General features: G+C 45.0%; 2 protein-coding genes across 13 annotated transcripts in view; one reads left to right on the top strand and one right to left on the bottom strand.

Moving 5' to 3' along the window:
* The window catches only part of CFH (complement factor H), a 132,458-nt gene that overhangs the window by 36,160 nt on the left and 73,649 nt on the right, over positions 1 to 22,649 (bottom strand). The gene's annotated exons all lie outside the window — the stretch shown is intronic.
* On the top strand, positions 12,792 to 20,002 carry LOC311614171 (complement factor H-related protein 3-like). Its single transcript, XM_084868756.1, has 7 exons — positions 12,792 to 12,997; positions 14,522 to 14,695; positions 15,784 to 15,978; positions 16,391 to 16,558; positions 17,949 to 18,125; positions 18,344 to 18,526; positions 19,549 to 20,002. The coding sequence occupies exons 1-7, from the start codon at positions 12,940 to 12,942 to the stop codon at positions 19,743 to 19,745; spliced, it is 1,152 nt and encodes a 383-aa protein (XP_084724882.1). The 5' UTR covers positions 12,792 to 12,939; the 3' UTR covers positions 19,746 to 20,002.

The following is a 22,649-nucleotide window of genomic DNA, read 5'->3' on the forward strand; positions in this document are numbered from 1 at the left end:
GAGGCGGGGATTTTCCAGATCACAGCCCAGGACATGCCAGTCCTACTGGATAGGAGACACCAGCGCTGAAGACCATAAGCAGAGAGGAAAGACCCTGGAGGAGGGAGAAAGCTCTGCAAACCTGCACGGCGATCCCTAGATCCTTTGGTGAAGGCATCCCACTAGATGCAGGACAAAACCACTGAGGATGGGCAGAGCACAACTACCAGAGGCAAGGCCTGCCAGGAACCAACAGATTCCGAGAATCCAGGGCACACACAGCACTGGCAACATGCCTATTCACCAGTCACGTGGGAACAGGTCTTTAAACTCAAATCACTGAGGAGGGAAGCCAAAGAGGCCTTCTCCATCCGGACCCTGAGTCCGCTCCTCTGTGTAATGGTGCCCACACCAGCCCCAATCATTGGAAACCCAGCCTCGAGTGGATCAAGGAGAAGGACAAGGAGAAAGAGAAGAAGGAGGAGGAGAAGAGAAGGGAAGGAGTAGGAGCAGGAGCAGGAGAAGGAGGAGAAGAAGGAGGAGGAGGAGAAGAGAAGGAGATGGAGAAGAAGGAGGAGGAGGAGAAGAGGAGAAAAAGCAGGAGAAGAAGGAGAATGTTCAAAATATTCTCTGGAAAGAACCTGCAAGAACTGGCTGTTTTTTTACACCCTTTTCTACCCAAAAGCATGCGCCACCTATCTGTCAAATTGCAGCCATTACTTCAAGATGAAATATGAATCATTAGTAATAGAGTAATAGTATGGAAACGTTCAGGTAAGGTGACCAGAACTTCCCTTGCCTGTCATTCAGAAAATGCGTGGCCCAGCACCCTATCAGACATATTGTGTTCCCATTTCATTTCTATGAATTTTATTTAATCTGGACACCGAAATATGGCCAACCGGGTTCAATATTAAGATTGAACTTTTGAAAGAGTCTAATGTGGTTTTCACTTAATGGTCTCTGGTGGGTGAGCAAGTAATACAGAAATGTCTAAACATTTAATTCGACTGAACTTTCAAAATGTTTTCCAATAAAGAATAAAACAGAAAAAAAGAGATTGGCGTTTCCACCCAACACCCTTGAGAAAATAAAACCAAGTAGGGCCATTGCCAAAACAAGGGGCTGATAGAAAACTTTTGCCTCAGCTATTACAGGTGAGTGTTAGACAATCATGAACAGACTGGCTGTTAGACCAGTTTCCTTACCGACACGGGTACACCTGGGAGGAGGGAGCCAGCCATTCTCCGTACAGGTCATTGAGGTCTGCTGGTTTTGAAGCATGTAGCCAGGATAGCAACTAACATTTACAGATTGGCCCTGCAAATATTGTTGTTCAGATAGTGGACGATGTCCATTTTCCAAATAATTGAAAATGCATCTTCCTGAGAATTATAAAATGATGATAAAAACACATAAGTGGGGTCAAAACAAATTGAAAACTATCTTTATAATATTTAAATCAGAAATCGGAAGCATCCAAAAGTAGCACATAACTTAAGAAACACGACAGTTGCTACCAAGTGTTTTTAAAATCCATATTAAGTGGTATTTATCTGTAGTTTCCACAATTGAAGTATGTATAAATCAGTGTTTCCCAAACTTCTCTCATGATGAGAATCACCTGGTGGAGTTGTTAAAACACAGATTCCTGAATCCCAACTAAGAAGTGCTAAACTAGAATTTTTGGGAACATATAGGTAAAATTGTATACCTAACTAGTGCTCTAAGACAGATGTTATATACAGAGCACTAAGTTAGGTATGCAATTTTACCTATATGTTCCCAAAAATTCTAGTTTAGCACTTCTTAGTTGGGATTCAGGAATCTGTGTTTTAACAACTCCACCAGGTGATTCTCATCATGAGAGAAGTTTGGGAAACACTGGTATAATTGCTATAGGTAGGCTTGTAGATCTATTTCCATTTCTCATGCTGCTAATGAAGAAGTTTTATTCTTGATGAAAGAGAAATACAGTATCGGTCTTTCTGCTCAGAGACTCATCCTCCCACCCACTCTCCCCGCCAGGCTTAGCGGTGCTCATGGTTGCTCTCTCCGCTCTGAACTATTGCCACGTGCACAGGACAGAGGGGTTCACTCACTGCGGCAGGGCAGTTTCGGGGTCCAGCCATCTTTCCCACAAGTAATGTAATCCCAGGAGCTTCCTGTAGCAGTCTCATAGTTTTCATCACAGAGATAGTAAAACAATTTTCCTACGGACACTGGCAAGGATGGTCTATCCAGCTCTTTCCTAAATAGGCGTCCATGTTTTATTTCTGGAAAGTCACAGGGCTTACCTAGCAAGTAACAAACAAAGCACAGCATAAGTCATGGTTTACCTTAATAAAAACATTATGAGAGATACCTTCTTTCATTGATGAATTATGTTTTCATATGCCCATGCTTACACTCAATGCATTAGGCCTTCTAGGACAAGAGAAGTTATCATCTTCAGATGATGTGAGTAACACTTGTTCCCGATCATTTCACAACATATGCAACTATGTAATCATTATGGTGTGTACCCTGAAGTAACACAACACTGTGGGTCAATGTTATCTACATAGACGGTCACTCTCCTTGTCATTGTTCTGCACACTGGGGTCTGTGTCACGGTGGTCATGGCCTCCTCTTTAAGGCACCTGACTGCCCACATTTGTTTGGCCTTGGCCTTGAGTGAACACTGAGCCATGGACCTGCTATGGGTACCATTTCACGTGTCACCATGGAAGATCCAGCTAAAGTGTGGGCCCCTTCGACAAAGATCTGATATACGAGGAAGAGCAATGAGATTGCAGAGACAGAAAACACTGGGGAAGGGGCAAACCCCCAGGAGTCAAATCCCCTGTGGACCGAGGGGCGTGTGTGACAGGGGATGGCTTTAGAAGGTGCATAATGTCTCCCACACTCACCCCCTCAGACAAGGGAGCCCCATGCCCCTCCCTTGAGTGAGGCTGGACTTAGGGGCGGACGCTCTACTGAAGAGTTCAGATGGCTGAGGGCACCGTGTGTGACCAGGTCAGCGATGCTCTGGAGGCGCCCCCGGGGTTTCACTTCATAGTATAGCCACACTTAACACCAATGTTTGAAGTCAAAAGCCATGAGACACATATAAAAACACATTTCCCTAAGAGACCAACCAAATACTATGGGGAAACCTTTGTTAAATTAGTTAAGAATAGAAGAACTTCTGGTGGTTGCTTTCGAGCAGTGGGCATACATCCCTTGAAAAATGGATTTATCTCTCATAATCTCCATTAAAGCCAACGGTGCTGGTAAACCATTGCCAGGGCCGGTGCCTCTAGCCAAAACAGTAACAGCTGAGATTGAACAAACGTGTGAGGCCACATTTTTCCTACTGTTAGAAGCCATCATGAAGATTTGGGAGACGAATAATAGTTCCATATTGGCACTCCATGCTGTGAATCAGTAGGAACATCCATTTGCACAGGGATGGATGAATTGGGCCAAAGGTGGTTTTTATTTATCAGGTTGTGGTACTTTTCATCATTCCTGCAAATGACTTATTGTGGGAGATTATCCCCTAATGAATGCAGAGACCAAAGGTGTGGTAAATGACGCTCAAAGAGTCCTAGCCGGTGTGTTCGACTGCTGGTCAAGGGCGCATGTCTCAGTGGCAGTTTCCATCCCGGGCCGTGTGGGCCTTTTGTGAGACGTGCTCAGTTCCTACGTCTCTCACATCAATGTCTCTGTCACCCGTTTCTCCCTCATACCCACTCTTTCTCCAAAGATCAACAGAAAACATATCCTCGGGAGAGGATTTTCTAAAAAGCAAAAGCAAGTGAAAAAGATCAAAGTCCTACTTATTGGGTCGGCAACTAAGTAATTGCGGGTTTCACACATATATGGCTTCAGTTGAATTTTTAGGTTTGCAGACGTAGTACAAATGTAAAACACATTTTGTATTTGATAGTTGGCTATTCAGCTGTTAATCAGTAAAAAAAGTTTTTTGATCTGTTTTGTAGTTTTTGTTTGGCGTTCGTTGAAAAATGGAAAATCAAAAGGAACATTTTCGTCATATTTTGCTTTTTTATTTCCGCAAGGGAAAAACGCATCACAAGCTCATAAAAAGTTATGTGCTGTTTATGGTGACGAAGCCTTAAAAGAACGGCAGTGTCAAAATTGGTTTGCCAAATTTCGTTCTGGTAATTTTTCACTCAAAGATGAAAGACGCTCTGGTCGTCCAGTTGAAGTTGATGACGCCCTAATCAAAGCAATAATCAATTCGGACTGTCACAGTACAACACGTGAGATTGCAGAGAAGCTTCATGTATCACATTCATGCATTGAAAATCACTTAAAACAACTTGGCTATGTTCAAAAACTCGATACATGGGCTCCTCACGAACTGAAAGAATCACAGTTAACGCAACGCATTAGCAGCTGCGATTTGCTAAAGAAACATAATGAAAATGATCCATTTTTAAAACGACTGATAACTGGCGATGAAAAATGGGTTGTTTACAACAATATCAAGCAGAAAAGATCGTGGAGCAGGCCAGGTGAACCAACTCAAACAACATCAAAAGCTGATATTCATCAAAAGAAGGTTTTGTTATCAGTTTGGTGGGATTACAAAGGAATTGTCTACTTTGAACTCTTACCATCCAACCGAACGATCAATTCTGATGTCTACATTGAACAACTAATGAAATTAAACAATGCAGTTGAAGAAAAGTGGCCCGAATTGACAAATCAAAAAGGTGTTGTATTCCATCATGACAATGCAAGGCCACACACATCTTTGGTCACTCGGCAAAAATTAATGGAGCTTGGTTGGGATGTTTTGCCACATCCACCATATAGTCCTGACCTTGCACCATCTGATTACTTTTTGTTTCGATCTTTACAAAACTCCTTGAATGGTAAAAATTTCAATAATGATGATGATGTCAAATCGTACCTGATTCAGTTTTTTGCTAATAAAAAACAGAAGTTTTTTGAACGTGGGATTATGATGCTGCCTGAAAGATGGCAAGAGGTCATTGATCAAAATGGGCAATACATTAAAGAATAAAGTTATTTAGTTCCATGAAAAAATTGTCTTTGATTTTCTTTAAAAAATCCGCAATTACTTAGCTGCCGACCCAATACAAAGGAGCTAAATCTTCCCTTCAGTTTCATCTCACCTTGTCCACGAGCCCAGGAGACCCACAGGGTGAGGGTGACGTGGACCAGGAGCTGCATGGTGGGCCTCCCCGGGTGTGTGAGCGCAGATGGTCCGGCGCTGCTGTTTGGGGTTAAGCCCGCCTCATGAGCCGTTACCACGTGTGGCTCTTCAGTTCCCCTCAGTGAGAATACCGGGAAGCAGGTTGACTGGGGTCCCTCGGTAGATATCAAAGTTCAGAGAGTTTTGCAACATCTGTAAATTTGCATGAGCGATTTCGCAATTATTTTTGTGTTACCCATGTGATAGGTATTTGTGCCCCTTTCCTTATGTAAGTTGAAAACCCCATCCAAAAGTGAAATAAAACCCTAATCGTTAACCACTTCTTGAGGATGGGTGAGGTTCTCTCTCAACCAGGAGGTTCTCATGGAAATAGTTCTGACTGCGTGTCCCTGTGACTGTCTCCCACCGACGGCAGACCGTAGGGGTCTGTGGACACAGCGCAGTGCCCGTTCCTGTCTGGAGGGCAGCACTGATTATTATTATTATTATTATTATTTTATTATTATTATTTGTAAACTCACAATAAACAACACCACAAAGTCCAAGAATTTCAGCTCATTGTTAGCATTCAATTTTTTCAAGTTTTGTTTCTTTTTAGAAGCAATGAGATGAGAGAGAGAGAGAGAGAGAGAGAGAGAGAGAGAGAGAGAGAGAGAGAGAGAGAGAAGAGAATAGATGGGAGAGAGACACAGCCGGCACACTCCCCAACTGGCACAGAGATGAAACATGCAACCCAGATACATGCCCTGAATCAGGTCTTGAACACAGACCCTTTGGGCCTTGGGCCAACACTCTGACCACTGAACCACAGGGACAATGTTAACACATCACTTTATTGTACCATTTCCCGCAGCGCATTCTAAGCTCCCGTGTTTTGTTTGCTTAACCATCCGACTGAATAGGCAGAAAGCCGCACGGTTACCCTCCCTTGCTGTTCATTGCTCTATGGGCAAGGGGTCTAATCGCTCGACGGTGAAGAACTGTTGTCTTGGAACAAGTGTAAGCGATGATACAGTTGCGTTGACAACTTTGGGAGAAGATTAAGTTGAGAAGGAGGCTAGCACATTGCTCTTATGTCCTTGGAAATATAGTGGGGAAGAGCAGGAAACGCCAGAAGACTGGTAAGCTCTGAGGCAGGAAGAGCAGTCGGTGGGGCTGGCCACGTGTTTGGGGCCACAGGGCTTCTTCATTCACACCTGGGGAATTCCATTGTCCCATCTAGACACGTGCTTATACTCGATATTTTATCAGTTTTCAAGTCTGTGTTACAATAGCTAGGCCCCTGATTGGAATCTAGTACCTCTTTATGAATTGTTTGAATTATTATATATTATAATATATAATATATATAATTAATTATGTAATAATTATTAAACATATATGATAAATATATAAATTACATGTAATAGAAAGAGAACAAGGGAAGAATAAGGCTCTCTCCTTACAGAATCATACCCGGGACCCTTTGGCCTGCAGGCTAGTGCTCTATCCACTGAGCTAGATCGGCTAAAGCTGGGTCATTTGTCTTGATTATTAAGATGTAAAAGTTTTGTGTGTGTTCTAGATAGAAGTATCTAGACTAGGGGTGTCGAACTCAATCAGAGAAGGGGCCAAAATCTAAAATCCAGCCTAAATCGCGGGCCGAATGGTTTACTGAACAGTCATAAACTGACAATGTCATAAACTGACAGCGGAGTGCAGTGATGACAGCGTGGTGCGGGCCACATTGCAAGGCCTGGCGGGCTGGATTTGGCCCGCGGGCCTTGTGTTTGACACATGTGATCTAGACTATCAGAAGTGCTGATAGTCTCTTCCAGTCTGTGGATTGATAAACTTTCCACGTTAGTTTTTAAATATATATAATATATATAAATGCTTGTCTCCTCTTCACTTTAAAATCACTTCCCAAACACGTCAAAAAAAACCCCCACAAAAAACCAAAAAACAACACACACACACACACACACACACACACACACACACAAAGCTGTGGCATAGAAAGGGTGTGGACTGACAATTCTCAGGGGGAGGAGGATGTGAGGAGTGAGGGTATCAGGTGGAGGGGAGTTATGGGGGGAAAGAGAAACACCTGTAATAATATGAACAATAAAGATTTATTTAAAGAAAAAGAGAGTGCTTGAGAATTCAACCTCATATTTACATTAAAATCCATACTTTAACCACCATTATTAGTATTGTGATGAACCTCATAACTGACCTTCATACCCCAGGGGTCCTCAAACTTTTTAAAGTGGGGGCCAGATCACGGTCCCTCAGAGAGCTGGAGGGCCGGACTATATGAACTACTAATTCCTACTGTAACACCTCGGCTGCGCTCACTGCCCAAAAAACCTGGCGGGCCGGATCAGACTCCCCTGGGGGCTGCATGTGGCCCGAGGGCCGTAGTTTGAAGACCCCTGCGAGGTTGAAAACTCTTCATTTTGATTAAAAGGACCAGAATTTCCATTTTTGAGAGCAGAGAGGAGCCAGTTCGCTGTCTCAGTGAATAGTAAGCTCTTATACTGATTCCTTCTACCTGTGTTAGCCATGTTGGATGGGAACACAATGTCAGGTGAGAGAGAACACACGTGCGCAGGATGCTTATTTCGGGCCGGGCACTGCTTAAACACTTTCAAAATATAAAATCACATAATATTTATCAGAATCCTGTGAGGTAGAGACCGTAGTGGCTATCCCCATTTTACAGATGAGGAAGCTGAGGTGGTCTCGGGAGTTTCAGTAACGTGTTCAGGGTCACACAGCTAGCCGAGAGTACAATTAGGTTTCAAACTCCTCTAGGGCGCATGCTGCAAGGGTGAGTCGCTCTGACAAGCACCATCCTGGTACCTACCAAGATCATAAGGATGCTCTAGAGAAGCCCAGAGAAATCCAGAAAGGAGGGAGTGAGATTTGGAAAGCCAGGAAAATGGGAAGAATTTTCCAAAATGGCGGAGTATGATCTTTAGGGCATTTAGATGACAAGAATCATTGGGATTGAACCAAGGAGAGCATCAGTAAGACCAGAATGGAAATGGTGGCACCAGCCCATCCAATTTTTTAAAAGGACTTAATCCCAGAGAGCAGGAGAGAAGATTAAGTGTTGTTAATGCAGTGCCCTCGGCTGTCCCGGATCTGTCTCTACTCTCGACAGAGTTTGGACGGAGCAGACTCAGTTTCCATCCTGGGCCCTGGTTGGGCGAGGGAGAGATGCAGCAGCCAGTCCATGTGTCTCTCACATTGATGTTTCTCTCTGCCTCTCCCTCTACCCATATTCATTCTCTCTCTCTCTCTCTCTCTTCTTTCTCCTTCCCACTCTCTCCCTAAAGGTAAATGGAGAGAGGATTGAAAGATCCCCTCAGGTGAGGATTAAAAAAGAATTAAAGACAAATGATAATGTTCACATCCTACTTAAGAAAGAGCTAAACCTTCCCATCTGTTTTAATTCACCTGGTCCACGAGCCCAGGAGACCTACAGGGTGAGGATGACCGGACCAGGAGCAGCAGGGTGGGCCTCCCCGGGTGTGTGAGTGCAGATGGGCAGGTGCTGCTGTTTGGGCTTAAATCTGCCTCATCAGCCGTTACCAAGTGCGAGTGAGATCCTAGGTTTAAGTGAAATACCAGGATGCCAGTTGACTGAGATCACTCGGTGGATGTTAAATTTAGAAGAGTTTTGGGATATCTGTAACTTTTCGTGAGTGATTTCACAATCATTTCTTGAAAACATCCCCTGACACATAATGGTACAACTTTCCTTAGAAAAGTTATAAACTGGATCCAAAAGTGACTTCTTGAGGATGGGAGAGGTTCTTTCTCAATCAGAAGGTTCACGTGGGGATAGCTCTGCCTGCATGTCCCTGTGACTGTCTCTTCTCCTCTCGTTGCTCTCACCCAGCTGCTGTCTTAGGGGTCAGTGGATACCAGCCAGGGTGTCCGCACAGTGTAGGGTCCTGTCTGTAGGGCAGCACTGATTTTTTTTTAAACTCACAACAGACCACACCACCAAGCCCAAGGATTTCAGCACATTCTTGGTATTCAACTTGTTTTTCATGTTTTATTGGTTTTTAGAGATAGAAGGAGGTAGAAGGAGAGAAAGAGGGAGAGAAACATCGATGTGAGAAAGACACATCCGATGCTTGTGTCCTGTACATGCTGTGACTGGGACAGGGATCAAACCTGCGGCCCAGGTACATGCCATCGACCAGGATTTGAACCACAGACCATTTGGTCCTCCGACTAACGCTTGACCACTGAACCACACCAGAAGGGTCAATTTTCACATACAAATTTTTATTGCGCTCTTTCCCCCAGAATATCCTAAGCTCCCGTGTTTTGTTTGGTTAAACATCCGACTGAAGAGACAGAGCCACACCGTTACTCCCTTGCCCTTTATTGCTCTGTATCTCACGACGGGGAAGAACTATGGTCTCGGTATAAGTGAAGCTCCTTCATTCCCACCTGGGAACTCCACTGTCCCTTACCGACTTGCAGCTTGAAATGACTACACTGACGTCAATACCACCTTGTGTCCCGATGTGCACATAAATTCCACGCTATCCCCTGATTTTACATAATAGGGTTTGTCAAATTTCTCTTTTAACTGTATGTTCTTTTCATTCACGATTTTTTTATTTTCTGGTATCACACAGGGATCTGAAAGGAGAGGAAATGAATACAAGCAATTAGGAATCCCTTCTTTTATACACAAACAAACCTTCAACCCAATGGCTAGCTTGGAGAATGAAGTTATGGAAGGAGCAAATGCCCATCATCCACATGGGCCGAGCCCTGTTCTCCGCCCCGGGCTGTGGCCCTCACAGCTCCCCAGCAGCAGCTGCTGCTCCTCGCACACCAGGAAGCTGAGGGGCGGGAAGGTCAGGCAACCTGTCCAAGGTCACAGAGCTCATCAGGCGGACTATGCGAGTGGACGCGGCGGTGTGACCCCAGAACCTTTGCTCTGTCTCTGGGGTCTGGGCATCCACTCAGGGGATGTACATTAGCTGTTTTGATGATTTCATACTCTACGCTAGTCAATAAGTTGAAGCCTTATCATATCATAAAACCGTAGTATGCAAATTGTCCCCTCAACCCGGAGTTCTTGCGGGAGTTCGACCAGAGTGCGGGGCTGGCCAGGGGAAGGGAGGGAGGCCCGGTCTGGCTGTTGGCAGCCACTAGGGACCCTACCAGTGCACAAATGTCACCCACTGGGCCTCTGGTTTGTTGATAAAAGGAAAGATTATTGATTGTCTTCATCTGTTTCTTCTACTTTCAGATTCATGGGTAATATCACATTAAAAATACCCTGTCTGGTGTGGTTAGTGTTAGCCTGAGAGCCAGAGGGTCTGGGGTTAGACCTGGTCAAGGGCATGCACCTGAGCTACAGGTTGGATCATTGTTCCAATGAAGAAATTGATCTCTCTCTCTCTCTCTCTCTCTCTCTCTCTCTCTCTCTCTCTCTCCCTCTTTCCTCTCCTCTCCTCTCCCCTCCTCTCCTCTCCCCTCCCCACCTGTCCTCTCCTCTCCCCTCCTCTCCTTTCCTCTCCCCTCCCCTGTAACTTTTCGTGAGTGATTTCACAATCATTTCTTGAAAACATCCCCTGACATGTACTGGTACAACTTTCCTTAGAAAAGTTATAAACTGGATCCAAAAGTGACTTCTTGAGGATGGGAGAGGTTCTTTCTCAATCAGAAGGTTCACGTGGGGATAGCTCTGCCTGCATGTCCCTGTGACTCTCTCTTGTCCTTTTGTTGCTCTCACCCGGCTTCTCTCCCCTCCCCTCCCCTCCCGTCCCCGTCCCTCCCCTCCCCTCCCCTCCTCTCCTCTCCTCTCCTCTCCTCTCCTCTCCTCTCCTCTCCTCTCCTCTCCTCTCCCCTCCCCTCCCCTCCCCTCCCCTCCCCTCCCCTCCCCTCCCCTCCCTTCCTCTCCTCTCCTCTCCTCTCCTCTCCTCTCCTCTCCTCTCCTCTCCTCTCCTCTCCTCTCCTCTCCTCTCCTCTCCTCTCCTCTCCTCTCCTCTCCTCTCCTCTCCTCTCCTCTCCTCTCCTCTCCTCTCCTCTCCTCTCCTCTCCTCTCCTCTCCTCTCCTCTCCTCTCCTCTCCTCTCCTCTCCTCTCCTCTCCTCTCCTCTCCTCTCCTCTCCTCTCCTCTCCTCTCCTCTCCTCTCCTCTCCTCTCCTCTCCTCTCCTCTCCTCTCCTCTCCTCTCCTCTCCTCTCCTCTCCTCTCCTCTCCTCTCCTCTCCTCTCCTCTCCTCTCCTCTCCTCTCCTCTCCTCTCCTCTCCTCTCCTCTCCTCTCCTCTCCTCTCCTCTCCTCTCCTCTCCTCTCCTCTCCTCTCCTCTCCTCTCCTCTCCTCTCCTCTCCTCTCCTCTCCTCTCCTCTCCTCTCCTCTCCTCTCCTCTCCTCTCCTCTCCTCTCCTCTCCTCTCCTCTCCTCTCCTCTCCTCTCCTCTCCTCTCCTCTCCTCTCCTCTCCTCTCCTCTCCTCTCCTCTCCTCTCCTCTCCTCTCCTCTCCTCTCCTCTCCTCTCCTCTCCTCTCCTCTCCTCTCCTCCTCCCCACTTCACTACATTCTCTTACTGGAGTCATAGGTGAACCGTGGGCTGAAGAAGACTTGTTATGAGCAAGAAGGGCAGTTGTCATTGTTCGCACCTGTAGGGTTTGAACAGCTTGACAGAGTTGAAGCTTTGCTCTTCCATTTGACTAAAATAATCGGTTGTTTTAGACTCAGAGCTACACATCTTAACTAATTGGTCAATGAGCAATTTCCCTGGCCCTAATCAACATGGAACTGAATTTCTGTTTTCTCAGAACCCATTCTTTAAACACATGAAGAAAACAAATCCAAGTCCAGTGGAAACTCTGTGATAACTAGTCTCCAATTATTATCTGAGCAGAAATTTATTAACCAAACCAGTTCTCAGTTAGGGTTAGACTTTACGCTTCCCATTTTCTCCATGTCTTGCCTCTGAATATGTGGTGGCCTCAGATGAAAGGTGCCTAGGCCGGCCAGTGTGGCCCTGTTAGTTGGATGACGAGCCCTTCACCAAGAGGTCACAGGTTCATTCCAGATGAGGGCTCATTCTGTGGTTATGGGCTCATTCCCCATTAGGGGGCGTGCAGGAGGCAGCAGGTAGATGTTTCTCACCTTTGATATTTTTCTCTCTTTCTTTGCCTCACTCTCATTTAAACACAAGCAAATATATGAGGGGGGGGGGGAGAAGTTGAACGTGAAGAATGTGCTGAAATCCTTGGACTTGGTGGTGTGGTCTGTTGTGAGTTTACAAAAAAATCAGTGCTGCCCTACAGACAGGAGCCTACACTGTGTGAACACCCTGGCTGGTGTCCACTGACCCCTAAGACAGCAGCTGGGTGAGAGCAACGAGAGGAGAAGAGACAGTCACAGGGACATGCAGGCAGAGCTATCCCCACGTGAACTTCCTGGTTGAGAAAGAACCTCCCCATTCTCAAAAAATATTTAACTCAAAGATAAATGGTTTATATCACTTTTGGATCCAGTTTATAACTTTTCTAAGGAAATGTGTACCAGTACATGTTCTGCGATGAAGTCCAGAAATGATTGTGAAATCAGTCATGAAAAGTTACAGATATGCCAAAACTCTTTGAAATTTGATATCCACCAAGTGACCTCAGTCAACTAGCATCCTGGTATTTCACTTAAATATAGGATCTCACTCGCACTTGGTAACAGCTCATGAGGCAGATTTAAGCCCAAACAGCAGGGCCGGACCATCTGCGCTCACACACCCGGGGAGGCCCACCATGCTGCTCCTGGTCCAGGTCATCCTCACCCTGTGGGTCTCCTGGGCTCATGGACAAGGTGAGTTGAAATTGATGAGAATATTTAGCTAGCTCCTTCTTAAGTAAGATGTGAACTTTACCATTTGTCTCTAAGGTGTTTTTTTTAATCCTCACTGAGGATTGATCTTTCAATCCTCTCTCCATTAATCTTGAGAATGAGAGGACAGCAGGGAGAAGGAAAAGAGAGGGAGAAAAAGGAGAGAGGGAGAGCGAGAGCGAGGGAGACAGAGAGAGAGAGAGAGAGAGAGAGAGAGAGAGAGAGAGAGAGAGAGGGAGAAGGGTAGAGGGAGAGGCAGAGAGAGACATCGATGTGAGAGAGACTAGGTGCCTCTCCCAGAAGCACCAACCAGGGTCCGGGATGGAAACTGTCACCGAGACATGCGCCCTTGACCGGCTAGGCCTATTTGAGGGTCATTTACCAAAACTTTGGTCTCTGCATTCATTAAGGGACAATCTCTGACAACAAGTCATTTGCAGGAATGATGAAAAGTACCAAGACCAGCTAAATAAAAACCACCTTTGGCCCAATTCATCCATCCCTGTGCAAATGGATGTTTCTACTGATTCACAGCATGAAGTGCCAATATGGAACTATTATTCGTCTTCCAAATCTTCATGGTGGCTTCTAACAGTAGGAAAAATGTGGCCTCACACGTTTGTTCAATCTCAGCTGTTATTGTTTTGGCTAGAGGCACCGGCCCTGGCAATGGTTTACCAGCACCGTGTGCTTTGGTGGAGATTATGAGAGCAGGGAATTACAATTTGTCAAGGGATGTATGCCCACTGCTTGAAAGCAACCACCAGAAGTTCCTCTATTCTTAATCAATTTAACAAAATTCTCCCAATAGTATTTGGTTGGTCTCTTAGGGAAACATGTGTTTTTATATGTGTCTCATAGCTTTTGACTACAAGCAATGACGGTAAAATAGCTATCCTATGAAGTGAAAACTAAGATAGGTAGACTGGACTGCAATAGAAGCATGAAAATATAGATATAGCGGATTAAAATGTGAGAGAAAATAAAAGTATTTTTATTTTTAAAATATAATTTATTGACTCCAGTGTGGAAGGAGAGGGAGAGTAGAAACATCAATGATGAGAAAGAGTCTTTGATCAACTCCCTCCTTCACACCCCCTACTGGGAATCAAGCCCCCAACTCAGGCATGTGCTCTGAACAGGCTTTGATTTCTTGGTTCATAGGTCAATACTTATCCCAAGCCATTCAGCCTTGCAAAAAATTGAACATTTTCCAGGTTCGTGTGAGGTTAGTGTCAATTAACATCAAACTCTGGAGACTTAATTTACTTAAAACATGTGTCTAGAAGTCACATATATTTTCTACTAATTTTAATATAATCGTTGCTATATATATATATATATATATATATATATATATATATATATATATATATATACAAGATGCTCATTTGAATGCCCTTTTGCTCTTTGGAAAGAACATAAACATGATGTTCACTTTATTCTCATGGCCTTGATGATTTTCATGTGATTTCTGCATAACACACTTGTCCTTTCACTTTTCAGAAATAGCATGTGACCCTCCAGGAATTGAAAACGGTCAGTACGTTCCCAAACGGACCAATTACAAACTGGAAGACACAATCACATACTACTGCAAAAGCGGCCTTTTCCCTTCCTCCTGGGGAAATACGGCAAAATGTACTGAGAAAGGCTGGGAGCCCCGTCCAAGATGCAGCTGTAAGTTCCTTTCATAACTTGAATCGTTTCATATTTCTGCAATTACTTCTTTTAAACTTAACAATACAGGGGATCTGCATGGCTGGCGTGGCTCAGTGGTTGAATATGGACCTGTGAACTAGTTCAATCACGGTTCAATTCTTAGTCAAGGTACGTGCCCAGTTTGGGGGCTCAGTCCCCAGTCTAGCACATTGCAGGAGGCAGCAGATCAATGATTCTTTCTGTTCACTGATTTCTCTCTCTCTCTCTCTCTCTCTCTCTCTCTCTCTCTCTCTCTCTCTATCTCTATCTCTCTCTCTCTCCTCTTTCTCTCCTCTCTCTCCCCTTCTTCTCTGATACAATAAAATATTAAAAAATTAAAAAAAGGTGACCTAATGAGTCCAAATCTTTTTCTCAATGAGAAGGTACAGCAGAGTGCTTCAAGGTAGTCTTTGATTTCCAGCCTCACTCAAGGGAGGGTCATAGGGCTCCCTTGTCTGAGGGGGTGAGTGTGGGAGACTTGTGCACCTTCTAAAGCCATCCCCTGTCACACACGCCCCTCAGTCCACAGGGCATTTGACTCCTGGGGGGGGGGTTTTCCCCTTCCCCAGTGTTTTCTGTCTCTGCAATCTCATTGCTCTTCCTCGTATGTCAGTTCTTTGTCGAAGGGGCCCACACTTCAGCTGGATCTTCCATGGTGACAAGTGAAATGATACACATAGCAGGTTCATGGCTCCGTGTTCATTCAAGGCCAAGGCCAAACAAATGTGGGCAGTTAGGTGCCTTAAAGAGGAGGCCATGACCACCGTGACACAGACCCCAGTGTGCATACCGATGACAAGGAGAGTGATGATTTATGTAGATCAAATATCGTTTAAGGAATCATTGTGTAGGCAATGATTCAATATTTGTCTATATTGTGAAATGGTCAGAAAACAATTGCTATGCACATCATCTGAAGATGATAACTCTTCTTGTCCTAGAAAGCCTAATGCAATGAGTTTGGGCATCTGAGCATATAATTCACCAGTGACACATGGTATCTCTCATTGCATTTATATTAAGGTAAAAGATCACTTATACTATTTTTTGCTTGTTTTCATTGCTAGTAAATCCCTGTGAATATCCACAAATAAAGCATGGAGTTCTATATGCGGAAGAAACATATAAGTCATACTTCCCAGCACCGAGAGGACAATGGTTTTACTATTCCTGTGATGAAAACTATGTGACACCTACTGAAAAGTTCTGGTATTACATTACTTGCACACATGATGGATGGACACCAGAAGTTCCCTGTCGCAGTGAGTGAATCCCTCTGTCCTGTGCATGAGGCAATAGTTCAGGGTTCAGAGAGCAAAACGTGAGCACCACTAAGCCTGTGTGACAAAAATACGGGCAAAGGAAGAGTTCTATGAGCAGAAAGACCAACATAGATATTTTCTTTCACCATAGGTCCCTCATTAAAGACATGGGAGATGAAAAAGGACTTTATAATGATGTTGATTATCGTTTATTCATAGTGTAGTTGTGAAAACCACAGATAAGTCATCTTTAATCTTGGTTTTTCTTTCTCAAACACATTCACTAGCAACTTCCCTTCTATATGAGCTGCCTGTTGGGCTGCGTATGCATTCTAAAGATAGCAAAGATGATTTTTTAATTCATGAGTATGACTGCATGTATTCCTTTTTATGATTGTTGTGTCATTTTCAGGAAAGTGTATTTTCAATTACTCGGAGCATCCAAATTCTCCACCTGTAAAACAAAGTTATTTACAGGGACAGTCCCTCAATGTCGCCTGCCCTCGGGGCTACAGTCTCCCAGACCAGAACACCGTGACATGTACGGAGAATGGCTGGTCCTTGCCCCCCACCTGCATCCGTAAGTGACCCACCCTCATATCCAGTCCATTTGGGAATTTTCTGAAACCAGACGTGTCACTGTGGAAACTTGAATGTGTCAACTCTCAAGGTGAATGGGCCACGCCTCCTTGGCTTTAAAACAAAGGCCTACTTCATTTCCTGTTCAATGTGTTTGCAAAGCTTTAAGTGCTTGATAACAAATAGGCCATTAATATATTGTCATGAGTGACAGTGAGCAATAAGTCAGGGGTATTGTGAAATAATGTTAAGTGAAACAGAGATTAAGATCATGCACGATGTGTGTTCACTGAAGAAGCTTTGAAAATGTGTTAAAATTAAAAAAAAAATGCACTGCTTGCCCAATGTCACATATATATCGCTGTCAAACATTCTACCTATGAGTGTATGTATTCATGCTATGAGGTTGTCATCAATGAAGATTCTCACATGCAGTCATATCTGCTTTTTGCATGTTAAGTACACAGGATTCTATAAGTCATTTTGTGGGTGTTTGGAAAGGAGAGAATAATTGTAATGGATATTGTACTATACATCAGTACATAATCGAGCTGATCTTTAATTGGAGTCTTCTTACATGTGTGCATCAAAGCTGTGATCCCTGATTTGAACTGGGAATTCAGGAACGTATTGAGACCCTAAAGGAGTCTCTTGGTCCAGCTTTTTCTACACACGGTACATGGGTTGAAATTAATTCACTCAGACTAAGAACATTTATAGATATTTAAAAAATAAGACTGTTTTCAAGAAAAACTAAACCACATGCTACAGAAAGTGGGCAAATTGGCTAAAAAAGCACACAAAGAGATATCTGTTCTTATTCTGAAATAAAAGCATGGACTCCCTTTAGTGAAAAAGCTGTGCCCTTTGCAATGCATTTTTAACATTCTTGTGGAGAAACTTTCAATTCTGGGAATCATTAGGGAAACAAGGGTGTTTTCTATAAATACATGGGTTATATATCCAAGGACCACAGTCTTTCTGTAAGACTCACACTCTTAGTGGCAGTATGTCGGCCCCATAAATACATACATTATTTCTTATATTTATAAATGGTGTTGTCCTTCAAATGATAGATGGTATCTTGATAGTAGTATAACGTAGTAACAGCCAGTGATATACTCAGAGTGGAAAATAGGTTTTGACCAAGGGTTCCTAACCTGTAGTTAGAGGTTTAGAATGACTGGAAGGAGTATGGGTAAGGAAATCTATTCTTCACGTCATACAATCCATGCAGCTCACAATAACACTAACTCGGATAATTGTCACCTGATATTTCACTTACCCACACACCGATGGTAAAGTTTAGGATTGCCAGCATGAGATTTTCGTAGTTGGATTCTACATGATACGGCATTAGAAATACAATGGTCACCTTTCCTTTGCTTCAGGGCATTGTGACATGCCAATATTCGAGAATGCCAGAGCCACAATCACTGGAAAACCATTTCGACCCAATGACACACTGGACTACCAATGCCTGGATGGCTACGAAAACAGAGATGGAAGCACCAACGGCTCCATGGTCTGTGGTGAAGACGGCTGGTCCCACTTGCCAACCTGCTTTAGTGAGTGTTTTGATTCCAGCATTTCCTTTTACAAGAATTGAAAAGTCTACATGCATATCATCCTTGCTTGAGTATGGTGATCTAAGGCATTTTGAACAACGCGGTGGTTACAAGGTTTAAAATGCAAATGAGAGACAATAGTTTCCGTTCAACTTTGCATGAATAGTTTCCAACACAACCGCAACTTTCTCTCTGATGGGTAAAATGCTCTTTTTCAGGATCTGCAGAGAAGTGTGGGCCTCCTCCAGAGATTAGCAATGGAGCCATAACCTCTGAGCCATTGGAAGCGTATCTTTCAGGGTCAAGAGTGGAATACCGGTGCCAGGCCTACTATAAACTCCAAGGTTCTAAATATGTAACCTGTAGTTATGGGAAGTGGTCCAAACTCCCAAGATGCTTAGGTAAGTCCTCAAGAATCTTCTGGAACCTGAGACCAGAATGGTGATGTTTATGAGCTCATGGGCCGTCTACTAGTCATGGAGTCAGAGTCTAGAACTGTGCTCACCCACAGCTCTCCTGCTCAATGTTTCACTTGTGGAGACTTGTGTGCAGGGCTGTGAGCTTGGAGAATGCCCAGGAGCCCTTGGGGGATGTGCGACTGATGGCTTAGGCCCACTGTCCACGGGGAACAAGCCGAAAATGCAGTTGGACATCCTTAGAGCTGCTGAGGAGGCAGAAGAGGCTCCAGCCATCAGACAGGCTAGTGGCTGAGCTGAGCTGCCCCCCTGTGGGATTGCACTGACCCCTGGGAGGCAGCTCCTGCATTGAGTGTCTGACCCCTGGTGGTCGATGTGCATCAAAACAACTGGTCATTCCCAGTCCTTATGCCATTAAGGTCGATTTGCATAATACCCTTTTATTATATATTAGAAGCCCAGTGCACAAATTCATGCACCATTGGGGTCCCTGGGCCTTGCACGCAGAATCAGGCTGAAACCGGCTCTCTAACATCCCCTGAGGAGTCCCATATTGCGAGAGGGCACAGGCCAGGCCGAGGGACCCCACTGCTGCACAACCGGGCCAGGGAGGGACTGAGGAAGGGCTGCAGGGTGTGTCCAGACCAACCCTCTCAGTCCTGATTGGCCAGACCACAGCAGCAAGCTAAGCTGCCTGCCCCCTGTTGGTCAGTGTACATCACAGCGAGTGGCTGAGCGGCCTTAGAGTATCATTAGAATATTACGTTTTGATTGTTTGAACCGACAAATAGACGACCAGACACTTAGCATATTAGGCTTCTATTACATAGGAGGATATGAATGTTGCTTACAGCCACATTGCACAGGCAATACTCTTGGCCCACATTCATGTACATTTGCTCTTTCCCTTATTTCCTCCTCTAAGCTGGTCATTGAGTTGAAGGTTTATTCTTTTATACTAAAAGGCAAAATTACTAATTGTTTTCATTCATTTCCTCTACTTTCAGATCCCTGTGTGATATTAGAAAATATCATGAATGAAAATAACATACGGTTCAAAGGGAGAGATGACAAAACCTTTTATGTAAAAACAGGGGAGAGCGTGGAATTTGTGTGCAAATCGGGATACGAGGCAGTGACATCACAGGAGTCATTCCAAGCCATGTGTATGGAAGGGACATTGGCGTTCCCCAGGTGTGAATGAAGAAGCCTTGTGGCCCCAGATGTGTGGCCGGTCCCACCTATTGCTCTTCCTGCCTCAAAGCTTGCCAGTCTTCCAGCATTTCCTGCTCTTTCCCACTATATTTCAAAGGACAAAAAGCAATATCTTAGCCTCCTTTTCAACTTAATGTTCTCCCAACGCAACTATACCATCACTTACACTTGTACCAAGACAATAATTCTTCACTTCCGTGAGATTAGAATATTTGACAATACCACAATAAACAGCAATGGACGGAACAGTGTGGCTTTCTGCATGATTAATCAGATGTTTAACAGTCAAACAAAACATGTGAGCTTAGAATACATTGTAGGAAATAGTACAATTAAAAGTCATGAGTTAAAATAGCCCTTGCTGGTGTAGTCCAGTGGTCAGAGAATTTGACCTGTGGACCAAAAGACCCAGGGCTAGATTCCTGGTCAAGGGCATGTACCTGGGTTGCAGTTTTGATCACTGTCCCCGTTGGAGGATGTGCAGGACGTAAGCAATTGATGTATCTCTCACACATCAATATTCTCTCTCTCTCTCCCTCTCCCTCTCTCTCTTGGTCTCTCTCCTTCCTCTTCCCTACATTCTCTTATTGGAGTCAGAGGTGAACCGTGGGCTGAAGAAGACTTGCTATGAGCAAGAAGGGCAGTTGTCATTGTTTGCACCTGTAGGGATTGAACTGCTTGACAGAGTTGAAGCTTTGCTCTTCCATTTGACTAAAAGAATCAGTTGTTTTAGAGCTACACATCTTAACTAACTGGTCAATGAGCAATTTCCCTGGCCCTAAGTCAACATGGGAAACCACCCAAAAACTGTGGCATAGGAAGGGTGTGGACTGACAATTCTCAGAGGGAAAGGGGTGTTTGGGATGTGTTAAGAGATTGGACAAAAATTTTACCCCACTGGATGAAATCAGTGGCGGGGGGTAAGGGCATGGGGTGGGGTGGGGAGTCAGGTGGAGGGGAGCTATGGGAAAAAAAGGAGCAACACCTGTAATAATCTGAACAATAAAGATTTACTTAAAGAAAAAAGAGAGTGCTTGATAATTTAACCTCATATTTATATGAAAATGCCATACTTTAACCACCATTAGCAGTATTGGGATGAACCTCATAACTGACCTTCATACCCCACAAGGTAGAGTCCATGAGGTTGAAGACTATTCATTTTGATTAAAAGGACTACAATTTCCATTTTTGAGAGCAGAGAGGAGCCAGTTTGCTGTCTCAGTGAATAGTAAGCTCTTATACTGTTTCCTTCTTCCTTTGTTAGCCATGTTGGATGGGAACACAATGTCAGGTGAGAGAGAACACACGTGCGCAGGCTGCTTATTTTGGGCCGGGCACTGCTTAAACACTTTCAAAATATAAAATCACATAATATTTATCAGAATCCTGTGAGGTAGAGACCATAGTGGCTATCCCCATTTTACAGATGAGGAAGCTGAGGTGGTCTCGGGAGTTTCAGTAACGTGTTCAGGGTCACACAGCTAGCCGAGAGTACAATTAGGTTTCAAACTCCTCTAGGGCGCATGCTGCAAGGGTGAGTAGCTCTGACAAGCACCATCCTGGTACCTACCATAAGGATGCTCTAGAGAAGCCCAGAGAAATCCAGAAAGGAGGGAGTGAGATTTGGAAAGCCAGGAAAACGAGGAAGAATTTTCAAAAATGGTGGAGTATGATCTTTAGGGCATTTAGATGATAAGAATCATTGGGATTCAACCAAGGAGAGCATCAGTAAGACCACAATGGAAATGGTGGCAGTAGTCCATCCTATTTTTCAAAGGATATAATCCCAGAGAGCAAGAGAGAAGATTAAACCGAAACTGGTGTGGCTCAGTGGATAGAGCATCAGCCTGTGGACTAAAAGGTCCCGAGTTCAACTCCGGTCAAGGGCATGTACCTTGGTTGCGGGCACATCCCCAGTAGGGGATATGCAAGAGGCAGCTGATTGATGATTCTCTCTCGTTGATGTTTCTAACTCTCTATCCCTCTCTCTTCCTCTCTGTAAAATACCAATAAAATATATTTTAAAAAAGAGAGAGAGAAGATTAAGAGTTGCTAAATGCAGTGCCCTCGCTGTCCCGGATCTGTCTCCTCTCTCAACAGTGTTTGGATGGAGCAGACTCAGGGACTCCCCCCCCCCCCCCACTTCTTCCAGCTTCCGACCCCTCTCCAATCTCTTGTCCAGTCACCACCTTCGGAACCACCTCAGCCATCCTCAACCTGCAAGACCAGCCTGCACCGAATCTCTACCTCAACTCCTTATTGCCGACCAACCATGAGCTCCCAACTCCATCACCATGATTCCACCGAAGGGGAGGCTGCCCACAACCGCCCGGCCTGCACCTGCAGACTCTCACCCACCTCTCTCTGGGCTTCCTTCTCCCGAGGGTGCGGGCCATTCTCCCATGAGCTGGCTGAGAAGAAACGGGAGGGCGCTGAGCGGCTCTTACAGGTGCAAAACCAAGCGCATCGTCTTCCAGGGCGTGCTGAAGCCTCCCAGAGGCGAATGGGTAAAACTCAGGACGCCATGGAAGCCGCCCTGGCCTTTGAGAGGAACCTGACCAGGCCCTTGGGGAGCTGCGGGCCCTGGTTCCACCCTCCCAGCCTCTCAGCTCTGTGACTTCCCGGAGAACTACTTCCGGGGCGAGGAGGTGAAACTCCTCAAGAAGATGGGCCACACCTGGCTCACCTCCAGCGCTGGCCGGCCCCGGGGCTGGGCGGGGTGAGGCTCACTCTCAAGCATGCCCAGGAGCCTCTGCCTTCCTCTGGGGCCCTTCTGCCTTCCTTTGCCTGAGCCTCTCCCGGAAACTGCCAGGCCACCTCTGACCAGCCTGGAGACCTCTCCCATGCCTTGGACCAAATGAAACAATGAAATATTTGGATATTTCCCTCT

This window comes from Pipistrellus hanaki (assembly GCF_964339955.1).
Source record: "Pipistrellus hanaki genome assembly, chromosome: 20".
NCBI lineage: Eukaryota > Metazoa > Chordata > Mammalia > Chiroptera > Vespertilionidae > Pipistrellus > Pipistrellus hanaki.